Source organism: Mustela lutreola, chromosome 2 (genome assembly GCF_030435805.1).
Source record: "Mustela lutreola isolate mMusLut2 chromosome 2, mMusLut2.pri, whole genome shotgun sequence".
Classification (NCBI taxonomy): Eukaryota; Metazoa; Chordata; class Mammalia; order Carnivora; family Mustelidae; genus Mustela; species Mustela lutreola.
In genome coordinates this window covers 110,518,695-110,537,308 of record NC_081291.1, presented here as the reverse complement: position 1 = coordinate 110,537,308, position 18,614 = coordinate 110,518,695, and the positions used below count along the sequence as shown (strand labels likewise).

The 18,614-nt window shown below is 36.9% G+C and overlaps 1 protein-coding gene across 5 annotated transcripts in view; it reads right to left on the bottom strand.

Moving 5' to 3' along the window:
• FGF12 (fibroblast growth factor 12) overlaps window positions 1-18,614 on the bottom strand; it is a 586,791-nt gene that overhangs the window by 186,821 nt on the left and 381,356 nt on the right. For all 5 annotated transcript variants that reach the window (XM_059163132.1, XM_059163131.1, XM_059163130.1 and 2 more), the window contains one exon: window positions 13,896-13,999. In XM_059163132.1, the coding sequence (XP_059019115.1) occupies window positions 13,896-13,999 (104 nt within the window). The remainder of the gene's footprint in view (window positions 1-13,895; window positions 14,000-18,614) is intronic.

Below are 18,614 nucleotides of genomic sequence, written 5' to 3'. Positions count from 1 at the left end.
TAACAAACTAATTGGTAAATAAGCTTTTGTGATTTGGCCTTTGACTTCTCTCTATCCAAGTGCCATTAACCAAAACTCTATGATCCATTTGGCATTAATGGCTAAAGTTTTCCCTCTTTCTCTCTCTTCTCTCTCTCTCCTTAAATATTCAGGACTTTTCTGAGAAATTACCTGCCCCAAGAAATAGTTCTACGTATGCCTCAGATTTTAGAACATTCCATGAAGAAGTCAGTTGATGAGGAAACTGAAATTCTAGAGTGGGTAATTATTTTGTACCTCTGTTCTACACATGTTTGGTTAAAAAATCTGCCATTCCTTTTCAACATAAAATAGAAATCTTCCACTGAAAGATGAACTGCAATGATCAAGCTGCTCCCAGAAGATGTCCCTGGCAATCTTAGCTCCCTCTCTTTTATAAGCAGTATCTGGTACAGAAAGGAAAACACGACATCACCTTTCAAAACTACAGCACAATATCGACCTCAATGGAGAGAAGCATGAAAAATGACTCCTCTACCAAAGTTGCCATGTTTCAAAGCCTATTAAAAGTTGAACCAGTTAACTGGACTAGAAAGTGTGTAGAGACATAATCAGCACAATTATTACAAAATCCAGTAACACCAGAGGCCCAATAAATTATTTTCAGAATTAACTGCATGAAATGCATCCATCAGCTGACTCAACAAGATTTTAACAGATACCTTTATATGGTAATTGCAGCCTTTAGTGCTATAGGATATTTTAGTCTATATTAGATCTGATCACTAACTTCAAGGAGCTTTCATCTAGTAGGATAAATAGGGCACAAAACCCAGTGATTCTAACAAAAGGAAGAAAGGGAATATACAGATAAATATCCCAACAAGGTGCAAAATATGGAAGTTATTTTTGTAGAAATTTTATTTTGCAGAAATTAGGAAAAGTTTTATTGGATCCTCAGCAATGGGAAATTTTGGACATCTACAAGAGTGAGAAGCAAAAGAAATTAGAGAAATAAACATATATTTTTTATATACATATATTTTTATCCCCAGGTCTGTGAACTTCTCCTATTGTCACCTTGTGGGCATAAACTCATTCTCCCCCATAGCTTTCAGTGTTGGTCCTCTGCTTTTCTTCTTCCTCAAAGACCCTTCCCATGTTTCTCAATAGCTCTTAATTTACTTTTTCAATATAAAGTAAGTACCTTATCACAATCTTGACATCATTTGGTCTCACTGAAATACCAGATTTAGGCATGCAATTTTAAATGGTGCAAAAGGACATGAGGCAATTAAGAAATAGCTCTCTCATTCTTATAATTATTGCTGTTGATACTTTCAATATTTCAATAGCAAATAGGAGAAACAATGTTGCCTTGGAAAATGAATATTGGAACTAGGATTTCCTTTTTTTGACCTACCCCACCTATACTGAGTGAGCTCATTTTAGTCACATAAACTCTGCTTCCCAGGTGTAACTTTTGTCCTTCTGGAGCAATAGCACTGTTATTATAAGGCTCAGATGAGACTGCTTATAGGAAAACTCGGTTAAGAATTGAAAAAGCATTCTACAGTGGGAAGATCTATTATACATACAGCCAAGGACAGTGTGGTATTGCCAAAATCTCATAATTTCTGAAGTTACGACCTAGATAATAATTTGGGTTCTGTTACTCACCAGGATGAACTTAAGTCAACAAGCTCCCTAAGCCACAGCTTTTCATCTATATTTAATGGTCCGTTCCTATCCTTCACCACAGAGTTGCTGTGCAAATTACATATAAATCTAAAAGTCCTTTAGAAACAATAAAAACTAAATAAACTATATTATTTGTACCAGCACAGCCATTAATATTGATGTTATGACTGCCACTGGTAGAGCTACTCTCATAACAGCTTATAATACTACTTATGTATTAGAACAAAGACTGACTTAAAAGAGTCATTTTATCACTGATTTAGTTTCAAATATAATTGACATGGATTAAGGCAGTGTTAAACAATACGAATTTGTACTCATATGATTTGACCTTAATTCCTCAACTGAAAAAAAAAACAACATAGTTCATAAGCTAAATAATTTTGATTTTAGAGATAATTGATACAAAGCCAAACATTATCAAGTAAGTAAACAATGACTATACTCAGAAAAGCAAATCTTTCTAAAACATTTTAATCATCAATCACTGAAATGCCAGGGACATGTGTGCTAAAAACACCAAACTATTAATTTAAAAAGCCCCAGTCCTGGGGTGTCTGGGGGGGCACACAGGGTTGAGTGTCAGACTCTTGGTTTTGGCTCAGGTCATAATATCAGGGTCCTGAGATCGAGCTCTGCATCGGGCTCCATGCTTAGCAGGGAGTCTACTTGGGATTCTCTCTTCCTCTCCCTCTGCTCCTGAAGCCTGCTCTCTCATTCTCTCACACTAAAAATAAATAAATAAATCTTTTTTTAAAAATACAAAATACTTTCAACCTCGTTCAAGTCTTAGACATGTCTCAAGCTATTCAAATTGCATTATTTTTAAGTGCAATTTCCTAAATTCAAATATCAAGGCTCTCAAGTTGTCCAAAGCACTAAGTTATGTTTTCACTTCCCAAATGATGATGTTACTCTCATAAATTTCTTTTCTCTCATTATTTCCTTCTTCCATGTTGGAGGAAAAAAGTAGATGGTAGGCAGGAGGGAAGTATCTTTTCTGCTCTAATAAAATATCATAGACTATATGGCTTAAACAACAGACATTTATTTCACATAGTTTTAGAAGCTGGGAAGTCTGAGATCAAGGTGTCATCAGATTTGTTTCTTGGTGAGGCCTCATCTCCTGGCTTGTAGATAGCTGCCATCTCACGTATGCTTACATGACATCAACTTTGGTGCTCAAAGGCAGAAAAAGTTTGGTTTCTTTTCCTCTTTCTCTAAGGATACTAATCCCATTACGAGGACTCCATCCTTATGATATCATCTAAACCCAATTACCCAATTAGGAGGCCTCACCTCCTAATTCCATCACACTGAGGATTAGAGCTTCAACATATGCATTTTGGGAGGACATGTTTTGTTTATAACAGGATGTGACTGGGGGAATCTAGTCATATATTAATAAATTATGGCATTCACTTCAATTAGACAGTGTGTATACATGTAAAGAACTTAAACCTTGTCCCAAAATATGTGTGACATTTGCCCTTGGCTTATGGAAATTGGTATTTGTTTGCCTGAGGGCCTTAGGTTAGCCAGAGAAAAACAATATGTTTTAGGGTTAGCACTTTGAGTCATGCAACATATCAGTCTACCAGGAACCTGAGGTCAGCCACATGGGAAATCATTCAATCAATCCTACACAATGGAGTCTCAGTAAAAACTCTTAATTAACACCACGGTTCAGGTGAGTCTCCTGATTGGCAGTATTTCAAGTGTACTGTCACATATTGATAAAACACATTCTGATTCTACAGGAAGAAGACAACAGAAACTTTGCATTTGGTACTTTTGTGTCTCCTATACTCTGCCTGTATATGTCTTTCCTTGGCTTCCCTGTATGCTCTCCCTGTAATAAACACAGGTATAATACTTACAAAGCTTTCAGTGAGTTCTGTAACTCCTTCCAATAAATTATCAAACCAAAGAGAGGTGTTGGGATCCACCCTTGACCCAAACTTAACAGTTGGTGTTAGAAGTGAAGGTGGTATTGGAGACTATACTCTTTAACTTTGTACTAGCCCAAACTTCTTGCAACAGGTAATTATGATATAAGTAAAAACTCTAGGAAGATGAGGATCTGTCTATTTTAACCACTTTAATATGCTCACTATATAGTATAATTTTGAGTATGTGGTAGAGCTTCTATAAATATATATTGACTGAAATTTAGGTTTACTGAGGCTGACTTTGAGGGCAAAGGAGCATTTGTGCTGGGACTGCAAGATCACCAATGTAATCATAGTTAACTGTTCACCAGCTATATATAATTTTCTCCATCTATACTTGTAATAGGCAATTCTTTAAAACTCAACAAGTTCATTGAGGGCTTTCCTTCATCAGAGAATGTACTTAATGTTGTGACTGGAGGAAATAGATGGCCCAGGTGACAAAGATGGATATGATACAATTCCTTCCCACTAGAAAAACAGACACCAAATACTATGATACTAAAGCAGAAATAGTATCTAATTCTCACTGATGGGAAAGTGGAAAGAGTTCACATATCAGTAAGATTTGAATTGAACTACAAGGAAAGTTAAGAATTACACAGGTACAGAACAACAAAAAAGTCAAATACAATAGCAACATCAATGTAACTATAGTAGTATTACTTTCAACCTTTATATATTTTATTACACCTATGACTCTATAATAATTACCTAAAATATCTTATCACTAATTTTTAACCTCCAGTTTGAAAATAATCTGACTTTAGAATTTTATATCAAAAAATTCTTATCTGTCATTGTTTTATGTATACAAGGTTCAGTTCAAACTAATAAAAATATAAAAAGGTACCAATCTTCCATGAAATTTATAGAGAGTAGAAAGAGGAGATTCAGGCTACCCCATCTCTGTATATGCTGAAAAGATGCAAATGCAAATGCATTTAAGCATTTAAGCATTTTGATAATGTAAGCATTGTGATAATTTAGGCATTGTGATAATTTGACAAAATTTAGGTTATTTTACAAGCTTTTTCAAAATCTTGTAAACCTCAAAGAGAATGACATACCAAAAAATATTAAAATTCAAGTTAGTTAAAACTGGTGAAATAGCAAAAATTTTTAAATTAAGGGCACTATCTGAATAAGGTAAAATTTGTAGGAAAATCTGTCTCAACAGATTGTGACACAGCAGTGTTTCCTGAACTACTGAAGAAGGTGTTTCAGGAACAGAAGTTTCTAGCATTTGTGAGCTTCTTTTGTGTGAGAAAGTGATGCCTTCTAGAACTTTTATTTACTCTACTTCACAGAAAAAATTATCATTTCATACCATTAAAATTATTTTGGGCTTCCTTTCAAAATGGCATAATAAATATAAACTTAATCAAGGGGGCAAAAGAATTATACACTGAGAACTACAAACCATTGTTGAAAGAAATTAAGGAAAAACCAGATAAATGTAATGACATCTGTGTTTATGGTCTGAAAGATTTAATATTGCCAAAGTATCCATACTCCCCAAAACAACCTTCAGATTCAAAGTAATCCCTATAAATCTCAATGACTTTTTTTTTTTTTTTTCAGAAATGGGGAAGAAAAATTCCTAAAATCCACATGGAATCTCACAGGATTCTGAATAGTCAAAACAATTTTGATTTAAAAAAAAAAAAAAAGGGTGGAGAACTCACACCACCTCATTTTAAAACATCTTACAAACCTACAGTAATCAAAAAGTGTAGTACTAGCATAAAGACAGACATATATATGAATGAAACAAAATAGAGAACTCAGAAATATACTCTCACAAATATGGTCCAGTGATCTTTGACAAGAGTGCCAAGAGTGCACAATGGGGAGAGGATCATCTCTTTGACATATGGTGTGGGAAAAACTGGGTATCTGTATGCAAAAAATAAACACATAAAATTGGACCCTTACCTTACACTAGATACAAAATTAACTCCAAATGGATTAAAAACCTAAATGTAATCACTAAAATTATAAAATTCTTAGAAAAAAGATAGGAGAAAATCTTCATGACATTGAATTTACCTATGATTTGTTGTGTATGAAACCAAATTCACAGGCAATAAATGTAAAAATAGGTAAGTGTGATTACATCAAAGTTTCTGCACAGCGAAGAAAACAATCGACAAAGTGAAAAAGTAACCTACAGAATAGGAAAAGAATATTTGCCAACTATCTATCTGATAAGGAGTTCATATTAATATATAAGGAACACTTACAACAGCCAAAAAACACATTTAAAAATGGGCAAAGAACTTAAACAGGCATTCTCCAAAGGCATACAAATGGCCAACATGTACGTGAAAAGTGTATGCTTATCATCACTAATCCAAGGGAAGTATGAGTCAAAACTACTATGCAATATCACCTTGTATCTGTTAGTAGGGCCACTAACAGAAAGAAAGGAAGGAAGGAAGGAAGGAAGGAAGGAAGGAAGGAAGGAAGGAAGAAAGAAAAAGGAAGGAAGGAAGGGAGGGAGGGGGAAGGAAAAGAGAGGGGGAGGGAGAGAGGGAAGAAAGGTGGGAAGGGAGGGGGGAAGGGGGGAGGCAGGAAAGGAAGGAAAGGAAAGGAAGAAAAAGAAAAGAAGGAAAGAAAGAAAGAAAAAGAGAGGGAGAGAGAAAAGGAGGTAGAGAGGGAGGAAATAACAAGTGTTGGTAACGATCTGGAAAACACTGAAATCCTTCTACACCGCTGCTAGGAATACAAAACGATGCCAATGATGGGAAACTATGTGGAGGTGTCTCAAAAAATTAAAAAGGAAATTTTTTCAGATGCTACAACATGGATGAAACTGGAAGACATTACACTAAATGAAATAAGCCAGTCACAAAAAGATAAATGCTACATGATTTCACGTATATGAGGTATCTAAACAGTCAAACTCAGAAACCGAAAGTAGAAGGGTGTTTGCCAGAAGCTGAGGGGAGGGGAGAAAGGAGAATTGTTTATGGGTATAGAACTACAGTTTTGTGCAAGATGAAAAATGTCTAGAAATCTGTTGCACAACAATGTGCATATAGTTAACGCTACTGTAATGTAAAACTTAAAAATGGTTATGATGGTAAATTTTATGTGTTTTTTACTATAACTAAAAAAGAAAAAAGGCATGAGTTTAGACTATGTTGCACCCACTCTGCTCCTAACAGATGAATAAAATATAAAAATGTAAGTTCTAAATGACACAGTCAGGTTCAAAGCAAGCTAAGCATCCCTGTGGAATGGAAATGAAGGACTGAGTAGGCTGGGGCCGCAAGCTCCACATTCTGACATTGGTTGTGCACCCCAGAGCTCCACTCTGGTCAAGTCAATGGGAATAAAATCCCTCTATGCAGGATGGGGACTGAAGCCAGCCTGCATGGTCACACCAGTACCTAGGATAGTCTTCCTGCTCCAACTGTAAAAGGGCAAAAATAAAAATGCTGATACTACTTTGACAAGACCTAGTGAGAGACACCACCTCCCAATGAGAGGAACTAGACCCCCTCCCTAACCCCCGTGTTACCCCAGGATAAGAGCCTTGAAAGGATTCTAACATCTTACACTAAACTAGGGCCACTGGAGACCAGATAGCAAAAACAGCAACAACAACAACAACAACAAACTAGAAAGTGGGGGCACACCTCTGAGGAAGAAGACCATGAGGTGGGGCAGGGGAGGGGACAAAAGAGTTCCTACAGACCAAAAATCCAAATACATGGAGAACGAATTTTAAATTCTAAGGTAATTTCAACCTAATTGTAAAAACGATTGCCAAAAAAATCAATGATTAAAACATGAATTCATTACCAAAGAAATTAAACTTATAGAGAAGTTTGACGAAGTATTATAAGAATGCTCGGAAAGATAAATGCTTTAATAACCTCCTATAAAAAGAGCCGGATAGTAAAAACAGGAAGAAATCAATCAAGATCAGGTGGATATTACTCAGAAACCATTTGGGATTCAAAAATGAAAACCATAGTGATTGAAATCACAAAATAGCTGGCATTAATTCTAAGGTAGATGAATTTGAGTTTCTATTGTAAGTCATTTGAGAATTATCAGCTTCAAGATAGAGAAATAAAATGTATATGGTTAAGAGTTAAAATTTTCCAGAACTGAAGAAATGTTAATCTTTGGATTAAAAGTACATTCTGAATTTCTAACAAGATAAATTAAGATAGATTCACAACAAGATATATAGTTGGATGTGAAAAACATGAAACATAAAAAGGAATTTTTTTTTTACATATAGTTACCTACAAAGGAAAAATATTCAACTGACAACAAACTTCTCACAGTCAACAACAGATGTCAGAAACCAATGGAATATAATTTTCAAAGTGCTGGGGAAAGTACAGGTCTCCCAGAATTGTAAAATTATCTGAACTATAATTAAAGAGTGAAAGTGAAAAGAAGGCATTTTCATGGACACCAGGACAAAATGAATTCACCACCTACAAACCCTCACACACAAAACAAAGACTTCTTTCAGAAGAAAAATAAATTTCAGAGGGGCCAAACTGGATATGCACACAAAACCAAAAACTATATGCATAGAAGTTATTTTAAAGATTGGTGAATTTAGGGGCACCTGGGTGGCTCAGTCTGCCTTCAGCTGGGGTGGTGATCCCAACATCCTGGGATCTAGCCCCATGTGGGGCTCCCTACTCAGCACGGAGGCTGCCCCTCTCCCTCTCCAGCTCACCTGTGCTTGTGTTCCCTCTCTCGCTATCTCTCCCTGTCATAAAATCTTAAAAAAAGAAAATAAAATAAAGATTGGTGAATTTAACTATTAGCTATAGAAGAATAACAAATCATGCATATTATTTTCTTCTAAAGTGTCATTAATCAAATTGGCAAGAAGTATGGTGGTATTTACTCGGCAAGGTAGCATCCTAAGGTCAACCACCTTTGGGGAAGGAGGACATGAACACAAAATAAAATATTTAGCAGACTATATACTTACATATGCATGTTAGAAAAATAAGGGTAAATCACTAAAGATGTAGAATTATAACCTACATTTACAGACTAGCAGAAGAATAAAAATAGAATAGAAAAAAAAAATGTCAAACCAAGGAATAAAAAAAGAACATGAGAGAAAAAAAAATACAAACTACAATGGTAAAAACAAATTCAGATGCATCAGCAATCTTATTAAATGCACATGAATTAAACTCCACTATTAAAACACATATTTTTCAGAATGGATCTTAAAATTTTAGCTCTATGCTACCCAGCATTCACTTCATCTTTCCCACTCTTTCCTGTCTCCTGGTGAGGGGGAGAAATCGGATGTCATGAGGGAATTCATTCCTACTTTAAAAATGAATACAAACCAGGTGAATGACACTAGATAAATGATACCATTTGGACTCTAAGTAGCTTCTTTATGACCAGCTGGGTTTGCCCCAAGCCACATGCCAACCCCCATTGGCCTATACTGGCTACGGCCTCTACTGGTATGCCTAAGCATACTGTCTAACATGAAGTAGGAAACTGCTTTTTAAAAGAAAAATTCAAGCCTTAATATACACCAAAAACACCTCAATAAAGCCTATGTAAACAGCTGCTTTTACTCACCACAGGGCCCCTGGCTGCACTGGTGCTCTCCTGCTGAGGCATGCCACACAGTACTGCAGGAGTGATGAAACCTTGATGCTCTCTCCTCTTTCAGGTTTGCGTCCCCTAGTATCAGCCTTCTCTAGACTGATAACAAACTTTTCAGGCTTATGGCCATCATTTAAAATCATTTAAAATTTAACAGAATAGAGATTCCAGAAATGGACCCTCAACTCTATGGTCAACAAATCTTTGACAAATCAGGGAAAAAAAAAAATCAAATGGAAAAAAGACAAGTCACTTCAATAAGTACTGGGAAAATTGGACAACTATATACATAAGAATGAAAATGGACCATTCTCTCACACCATACACAAGATAAACTCAAAATGCATGAAAGACCTCAATGTGAGACGGAATCCATCAAAATCCTAGAGGAGAACATAGGCAGTAATCTCTTTGACATCTGCTACAGCAACTTCTTTCAAGACATGTCTCCAAAGGCAAGAGAAACAAAAGAAAAATGAACTTTTGGGACTTCATCAAGATAAAAAGCTTTTGTACAGCAAAAGAAACAGTCAACCAAACTAAGAGGCAACCCATGGAATGGGAGAAGATATTTGCAAATGACATTACAGATAAAGGGCTAGTATCCAAGACCTATAAAGAATTTATCAAACTCAACACTGAAAAAACAAATAATCCAGTCAAGAAATGGGCAAAAGACACAAACAGACACTTCTCCAAGGAAGACATACAAATGGCTAACAGATACATAAAAAAAATGTTCAGCATCACTAGCCATCAGGGAACAATTCAAAACCACAATGAGATACCACCTTACACTAGTTAGAAGGGCAAAAATTAACAAGACAGGAAACAACAACTTGTTGGCAAGGATGTGGAGAAAGGGGAACCCTCTTACACTGTTGGTAGGAATGTTAACTTGTGCAGCCACTATGGAAAACAGTATGGGGGTTCCTCAAGATGTTAAAATAGAGCTTCCCTATGACCCTGCAAATGCACTACTGATACAGATGTAGTGAAATAGATACAGATGTAGTGAAGATACAGATACAGATGTAGTGAAAAGATACAAAGATACAGATGTAGTGAAAGATACAGATGTAGTGAAAAGAAGGGGCACCTGTACCCCAATGTTATAACAATAGCCAAACTGTGGAAGGAGCCAAGGTGCCCTTCAACAGATGAATGGATAAAGAGGATGTGTGTACATATATATATATACAATGGAATATTACTCAGCCATCAGAAAAGATGAATACCCACTCTCTGCACTGATAGGGATGGAACTAGAGGGGATTATGCTAGGTGAAATAAGTCAAGCAGAGAAAGACAACCATCATATGGTTTCACTCATATGTAGAACATAAGGAATAGCACAGAGGGCCATAGGGGAAGGGAGGGAAAACTGAAGGGGGAGAAATCAGAGAGGGAGATGAACCATGAGAGACTATGGACTCTGGGAAACAAAATGAGGGTTTTGGAGTTGGGAGGGGAATGGGGTAGCTGGGTGATGGGTATACGAGTATTAAGGAGGGTGTTGCAATGAGTACTGGGGGTTACATGCAACTAATTAATCACTGAACCCTACATCAAAAACTAATGATGCACTATGCAGTAGTTAACTAAACAAGCAGCATTTAAAAAAACAAATTAATCAATCAATTAATTAATTAAATTAAACATCAGCTCTTCCTCCAATTAGTTCTATCCAGAAAGAGGGTGATTTTGAAAGTAAGAGTCCTAATGTCTAAGTCAGCCATGCCATACTTACAATCAAAGGAAAATTGTTCCCAGTCACCTCTACCATAAGCAGGGAAAGATTATAATTCTTGGTATAAGGCAAGCTGATTTAGAGAAAGGGAAAACTGAGTATCTGGGGACCCCAAACAGGTAACTCATCTGGTAATTATTGTCATTCTAAGGCATTAACTCCTTTACAAAAAAGCACCCACAGTAAAATTATCTAGTCAAGAATTTCTTAAAACCCCTCCTAAGGGCTCAAGCCTCCTGTGTTTTAAGCCTAGTTCTGAGCAAGAATCATAAAAAAATATGCATCTCTGAACATGCTTCAGAGTAGGAAGTTCACCTATCTCATACTGAATACTCCAGCTCCTCTCAGGAACTTTGCGATTGCACCCAACAAGGGTGCCCCTCTCCAGCCCTCCCCACCCCCCAACACACACACACCCTATACAATTGTTCTCTGCCACAATACTGTTGTCAGACTTTCTGTGTTTTTCTTTTTCCCAAACCTTTGGAAATGAACTCTGGTCCAGAGGGCTGAACTCATTGTTTTTGTATAATTGCTAGTTTTAGCTCTTTACTTGATGACTGATTAAATCCTTAAGTCAGTTATTATCCTAAGATCATCCCCATATTTTAGTCTGTATTATAGTCAAAACTTTTTTTTTTTTTTTTTAAGATGGGATTGGGAGGGAGACAAACCATAAGAGACACTTAATCTCACAAAACAAACTGAGGGTTGCGGGGTCGGGGGTGGACAGAGAGGGTGCCTGGGTTATGGCCACTGGGGAGGATATGTGCTATGGTGAGTGCTGTGAAGTGTGTAAACCTGGCAATTCACAGACCTGTACCCCTGGGGCTAATAATACATTATATATTATATATTAATAAAAAATAAAATAAAATAAAATAAAAACTTTTTTAAAGATTTTTTTTAAATTTATCTATTTATTCGAAAGCAAGTGAGAGAGAGAGTGAGTGAACATGGGGCAGAGGGAGAAGCAGACTCCCTGCTGAGCAGGAAGCCCAGATGTGGGATGTGAGGCTTGATCCCACAACTCTGAGATCATGACCTAAGCCTAAGGCAGACATTTAACCGACTGAGTCACCCAGGTGCCCAAAAACTTTTTTTTTTGAAGCTCAACTAATTGGAATTATTCAAAACAACATTTTTTTTTTTTGCTTATTTAAATTCTTACTTTAAAATATAGACTCACAAGAAGTGGACATTATGAACTGTGAGAATTGGGTGCCTGGGTGGCTCAGTGGGTTAAGCTGCTGCCTTCGGCTCAGGTCATGATCTCAGGGTCCTCGGATCAAGTCCCGCATTGGGCTCTCTGCTCAGCAGGGAGCCTGCTTCCCTCTCTCTCTCTCTGCCTGCCTCTCCGTCTACTTGTGATTTCTGTCAAATAAATAAATAAAATCTTTGAAAAAAAAAAAAAAGAACTGTGAGAATTATGGCACATTAAGAATGAAAGCTCAAAATCAAAATAAGTCAATCAGAGAAAGACAATTATCACATAATCTCTCTGATAGGAAGAATTTGAGAGGCAGGATTGGGGGTTGTGAGGGGTAGGGGCGGAAAATGAAACAAGATGGGATCAGGAGGGAGACAAACCATAAGAGACTCTTAATCTCACAAAACAAACTGAGCGCTGCTGCAGTGGAGGGGGTAGGAAGAGGGTGGCTGGGTTATGGACACTAAGGAGGGTCTGTGCTATGGTGAGTGCTGTGAAATGTGTAAGCCTGATGATTCACAGACCTGTACCCCTGGGGCAAATAATACATTATATGTTAATTTAAAAAAATTAATAAAAAAAGAATGAAAGCTCATTTTTGTTTTAATCAAAAATGTATTTATCTGTATTATATTGAATAGAATGGTTGAAAACAATGAGCATGTACACATGTAGTATACGAATGCAAATGCATATCTGAATATGAGGAGTAAAACAGTAACTTAAAAATCCTAATATGAACGACAGATGTATCACTAAAAAGCAAGCAGAGTATAGCAGAGATTCATTTAGCTAAATATGAAGAGTTTAATAAAAGCTATTTAATATTTAATTTAGAATCTCATAGGCGTAAGTGAACTTCCTGGATAACCATGCTATTTACTGAGATCATAGAAAGTAAGGGTGGAAATCTTCAGCCATGATTTTCAAGGATATCTCTTCGTGAACTACAAATAGGCAAATTCCCTTCTGAGAAAACAGAAATTATATAAATACATGAGATTCAGTGGAGCCACAATCTCCCAATGCATAAATTACTATCTTGAGAGTCAGACAGGCATCAGACAAGAGTTAACTATTTTAAAATATCGGTGCTTAAGATGCAGTCACTGCTGCTACCTAATTTTGTCATTTTAGGGTTGAGGAGAGATATTAAACAACATGGTATCCAACACGCTCTGTTATAGGTCCAGAAGTTAAGTCAAAGTGGGGAGGTAACTTGCCCAAAGAGAAACAGTAACTGAAATGTAAATAAAACTCAAATATCCAGCCCCTAACTCAGAGCTCATTCCATAAATTCACCTTGTCTTTGAAGTGACCAGTTATGACAGGAATCTGTTGTATTAGTGCTGAACAGATTTATTAAATACAAAACAGAAACACAGCCTATTCTGAGAAAGTTTTCTTCCCAACAAGACAGAGAAGACTCCCAGACAAACTGAAGAATTTAACTTCTTACACCATCCTCTTTGCTTAAAGGAGATGTAACACATCGTAAATTGTAAAAATCTTAATAAACTCCAGACATGTTGGGTCAGAAAATCAAGAATGACTTCAACTTCTACTTTTCTTCTCTAAAATAACTGTTACTTCACTAGCTCTCAATGCCAGGTTATGTGTGCACACAAGCACACACGCGCGCGCACACACACACACACACACACACGCTTTACAAAGTACTTACTGAGCTGTAGAGATAGCCTTCACCATTCATGGCCACATAAAGGCTGGCTTTCACCCCTTGGATAGCCACCACACGCAGGCCCACAGGAATTAGATTGAAGAGGGCTAGAGAGGAAAAAAGAAGACAGAGGAAAAATCAGTGACCTTTTGAATAAATCACCCTGCTTCTTAAGATGACTCTTTTGAGAATTAAAAACAATGCATTAAAATTAGTAGGGAGAGAGAGGGAGACTGAGATGAAAACTGGCTTCTTGTCTCTGCATCACCTTTTATCACCGATGTGACCCCAGGTAAATCACATAAACTCATCTGTAGCAAAGGGGTTACATTCCATTATAAGGTCTCAATGGGCCCTACAGTTTTATTTCTCAAAATTAGCACATACCCAAACAGTATAATAGGATTTTTTCAAACAAACAAATAATTTGAACCAAAACATTTTCAACAGTAGAAAATGTAACTGCAGACATAAGTAATTAGAAAATATGTTCTTTTTTTTTTTAAATTTTTTATTTTTGATAAACATATATTTTTATCCCCAGGGGTACAGGTCTGTGAATCACCAGGTTTACACACTTCACAGCACTCACCAAATCACATACCCTCCCCAATGTCCATAATCCCACCCCCTTCTCCCAAACCCCCTCCCCCCGGCAACCCTCAGTTTGTTTTGTGAGATTAAGAGTCACTTATGGTTTGTCTCCCTATAACTTATCCCACGGTGTCTTGCTTTCAGATTTTTCTCCGTAGTCCTAAGCATTGTCTTGAATATAGAAGATATAAAAATCACTGGTTCATTCTTAGCTACATTGGTGGAATGAGAGCTTTTCTTTTTATAGTTCAATTCCTTTATATGTAAAAGTAGATATATTAAAGATGGATCAGTAATTGATAGCTTAAGCTCTAATGAACATATTTTAGACCTCAGAATATGTACACACACACATATATACACACATATGTATATAAATGTGCATAAAACCACTAAAACCATTAAAAATTAACCTGTTCAATTTAACTCAACAAGATGAAATGGGAACCTGCTTGTAGTTTTTAAGTATTTGGGTTGTCCATCACTGAAAATATTCAACAGTCTACATGTCTACTTGGAGAAGATACTCAAGAACCAGAAAGAGAAACAAGAAGATAATCTATTTTTCTTCCAATGATGTTATTTTTTATGAATTCTATCTCCCTAGCACTACTCCAGTTGCTACTGTTGCAATTATAAAATGAGCATAAGCATAAAACATTGCCCCTTCCATGAAAGAATTCATATTACATGAGGGAAGAAAGTAGTCCTTTAGGCTCTACAGATGACAACACAGCTACAGACGAAATACCGCACAGCCGCGTGCATAATAGCATATAACTGCATATGGTTTAGTTGAAAGTCCTTATCCCTCTTTTTTGCTGATACAATGTCCATCGGTTCTGGTCATCTTCTTAGCTTTGAGTGCAAAATGTATGAAAATCCAACCAAGTGCTACCTGGAATGCCTGTTTATTCTTGGTTTCTCTCAACTTGGGATGGTACGCTAAACAACACACACACACACACATACACACAGAGTATTTGGCTTTCAGTCAAATGTTCATCCGATAGCTGTAAAGAATCAAGCCTGTGACCACAGGTTTACTAGAGCAGATTTTAATTCCTAGATGTGCTCGACACTAGACCAGTCTCTTTGCCTCTTTGAACCTGTTTCCTTATTTGTCATGAAAGTTGAGAGTAGATCTTAGGAGATGCTCAAGAATTATTGGCTCAATGTGAATCTGAACTGGTTTTATTGTTCCTATATTCTTACCACTGTCCTTGTGCTACTGAAATAACTTAAGAAGTACAAGACCTTAAAGTCTAGTTGGGGAGAGAAATCTAAGACATATGGAATAATCTGATACAGTGTATAATTTATTTCTATAATTAAATATAATATATGCATTCTATATATATTCTCTGTGTTACAGAAGTTCAGGAAAATGGAAGATCTGTGTGGCCTGAAATATTCAGGAAATGTCTCCCATGGAAGATGGGACCCAGGCTGACACTCAGAGAAAGGGCAGAATTTGGGTAAGCCACACACAGAAACACATTTTGGTGGGACAGGACTTTAGGTGGTTCTGGAGAATAATGGATGTATACAGAAAGGGACTGGTAATTGCATTTGATTCATACTAGGGAGAAAGGAGAATGAACAATATGCAGATAAAGTAGGGATAAATATCTGAATGTCTGTCACTCTAATCTTAGAGATCTAAACTTTGCCAAATGGAAAACAAGATGCGTGACGCATAAAGATTTAAGCAGCAACAGATTACCAAAAAAAAAAAAAAAAGTGAGATTTGCAGATGACATAGTTTCTAAACTCACCACTCAGAAGCTACCTGGCTGGGAGCCATTCATTTAACCTCTGCTTTAATTTTCCTATCTGTAAAATGAACATAATAATCCTCACTGCATCGTGTTTACAGAAGAACCAAGTGCACTACCATATGCTTGAAAGTGTTTCATAAACAGAAGGGTGTTCTCTGGTTATTAGAACTCTTTGACATTAATCTATTATTCTTTTGCTTCTCAAATAAGGTTACCATAAGGTCTGATCTAACAAGTGACGTTGTCTCACTAATACCTATTACATTTATATTCAGAAGATTGCTTAAGACTTTAAGAAAAAAAATACCGTATTTTTGTGCAACACTTAATTTTCAAAGTGCTGATCAATTCCTCATTGTATTTGACCCTCAACCACCAACACCACATAACATTTAAGACAGAATGATTATCCTAATTTTTAGAAGGACAAACAGATTCAGAGAGGTAATTCAAATGAAACTGCACCTGAATAAAGGTTTCTGGCTCTCTCATGTGGTTATTTGCCTAAAATATTGTGTATCCTCCTTCTTCCTTTTTAAGTTTAATTTCCCCTGATACCCATTCTTGTCTTTTCACAAAGTCAGAATATTTAGCTACATTTCTCTATGTATCACACAGCTGGCTGTGATTATGGACTCAGTAATGGCCAATGAGATGTTGTTAGAAAAGTCTCTGTACATTTGAAGATTCTTTCCTTAAAGATAGCTTCTAGGTTTCTTTTACCCTCTTCTCAGCCCTCTGTCTTTTTGCTGTTTAGACTGGCATGAGGGGCGGGGTGGGGGGAGAGAGGCTGGATAGTCTGAGACCATGAAAACAAGGGCTACCCCAAGGGAGTAGTGGCAGGTGAGCTGGAAGGAGTTGGGTCTCTAAGGACGTTGTGGGGAAATGGCACCAGGCCAGGCTTCAATTACCTAGGTCTGGTTTTTATGTGAGAAAAATAAGGCCTTGTTATTTTAGTCTGTGTAATGCAGAGCCAACCTTAATCCCCACTGATAGAGACTGCTAAAGAAAGCAGAGCTAATCTGCAAGGTACCAACTAAATGTAAGGTACTTTCACATGGTAAATAAATGCAACTACTAGAAAGTATCAAGTTCAATGACAATTCTTATGAGAAAGAACAATGAAATCCAAAATGGTGCAAATCGTCTTTCCAACCTAAAGATTTCCCAGGACAAATGCTAAGAACACTGGTCCATTTAGCTGAAACAGTCATAACAAGGCAACTCCAAAGCTGTTCATACCTGAGGAGAGTGTGAAAGTTACTAAAGCCAGGCAGGGACAAAGGCAAGAAGCTGTGAAAGCCATACATGAACCAGAAAGTGATAATGGCTTTTAGACGGTATGCTTTGGGAGACTTAGCAAGTCCATTAAAAAATAATAATAATAAAATCAGTAAACACTTTGGAATGAAACTTTTTTGTGGTAAAAGTTAAAAACTACTCTCTCTGCATCTGCCTCCTAAAATCATTCAAAGTGCCAAATGATATACCCTTATCTATTATTTATCCTCATTAGAGCACACGGGTTCTAGCTCACAGAAGTCCTTTGCTGTGCACAAGAATTCCTCCCACGTCTCCAGTCTTCCTCCCCACCCTCAAAGCCTCAGGCCTTACTCATAGTAATAAGTTGGCCACTCCATTATTCAAGCCCCTTACATCTCATCGTGCCATTTCCCTGCTTACAACCTCTAGGCACTACACAAGGTCTCCATCCTGACCCTCAGCACCCTTCGCAATCTGGCTTCAAATAGCATTTGGAAGCTGATCGTCTGCTGCTCACTCCAGTCACCATAAGCAGCTTTATAGAATGTCCCCATTTCCCTAACTTCCCCTTGATCTTTAATGAGGCTAAAGTTTCTTTTCTTTTGTTCTCTCTTTTTGAAAAAGCTGTCTTCACTATTCAACCACACCATGAGTCTTACCCAAACCCTTATGAGATGGCTGTTTCCTTTCCCATCATTGTGTAATTCATCGGTATATCTCTATAATAGCATTTGGGACATGGTATTATAGTCCTTTATTTACACATCTATCTCCATCCGTAAAATGAAAACTTTTGAAGCTATGTCTCTGTACGTTCTACCCCAGTTATATGTACATATCTTACATTTAATAAATGTTATAAATATTACTGATCGTAAGAGTCGTAAAAGGCACATTACCAGAACCTGTGGTTTTCTTATTGGAATAAAAGTACTTTTTTTTTAAGACAAAAAGACAAACCATAAGTGACTCTTAATCTCACAAAACAAACTGAGGGTTGCTGGGGGGAGGGGGTTTGGGAGAAGGGGGTGGGATTATGGACATTGGGGAGGGTATGTGCTTTGGTGAGTGCTGTGAAGTGTGT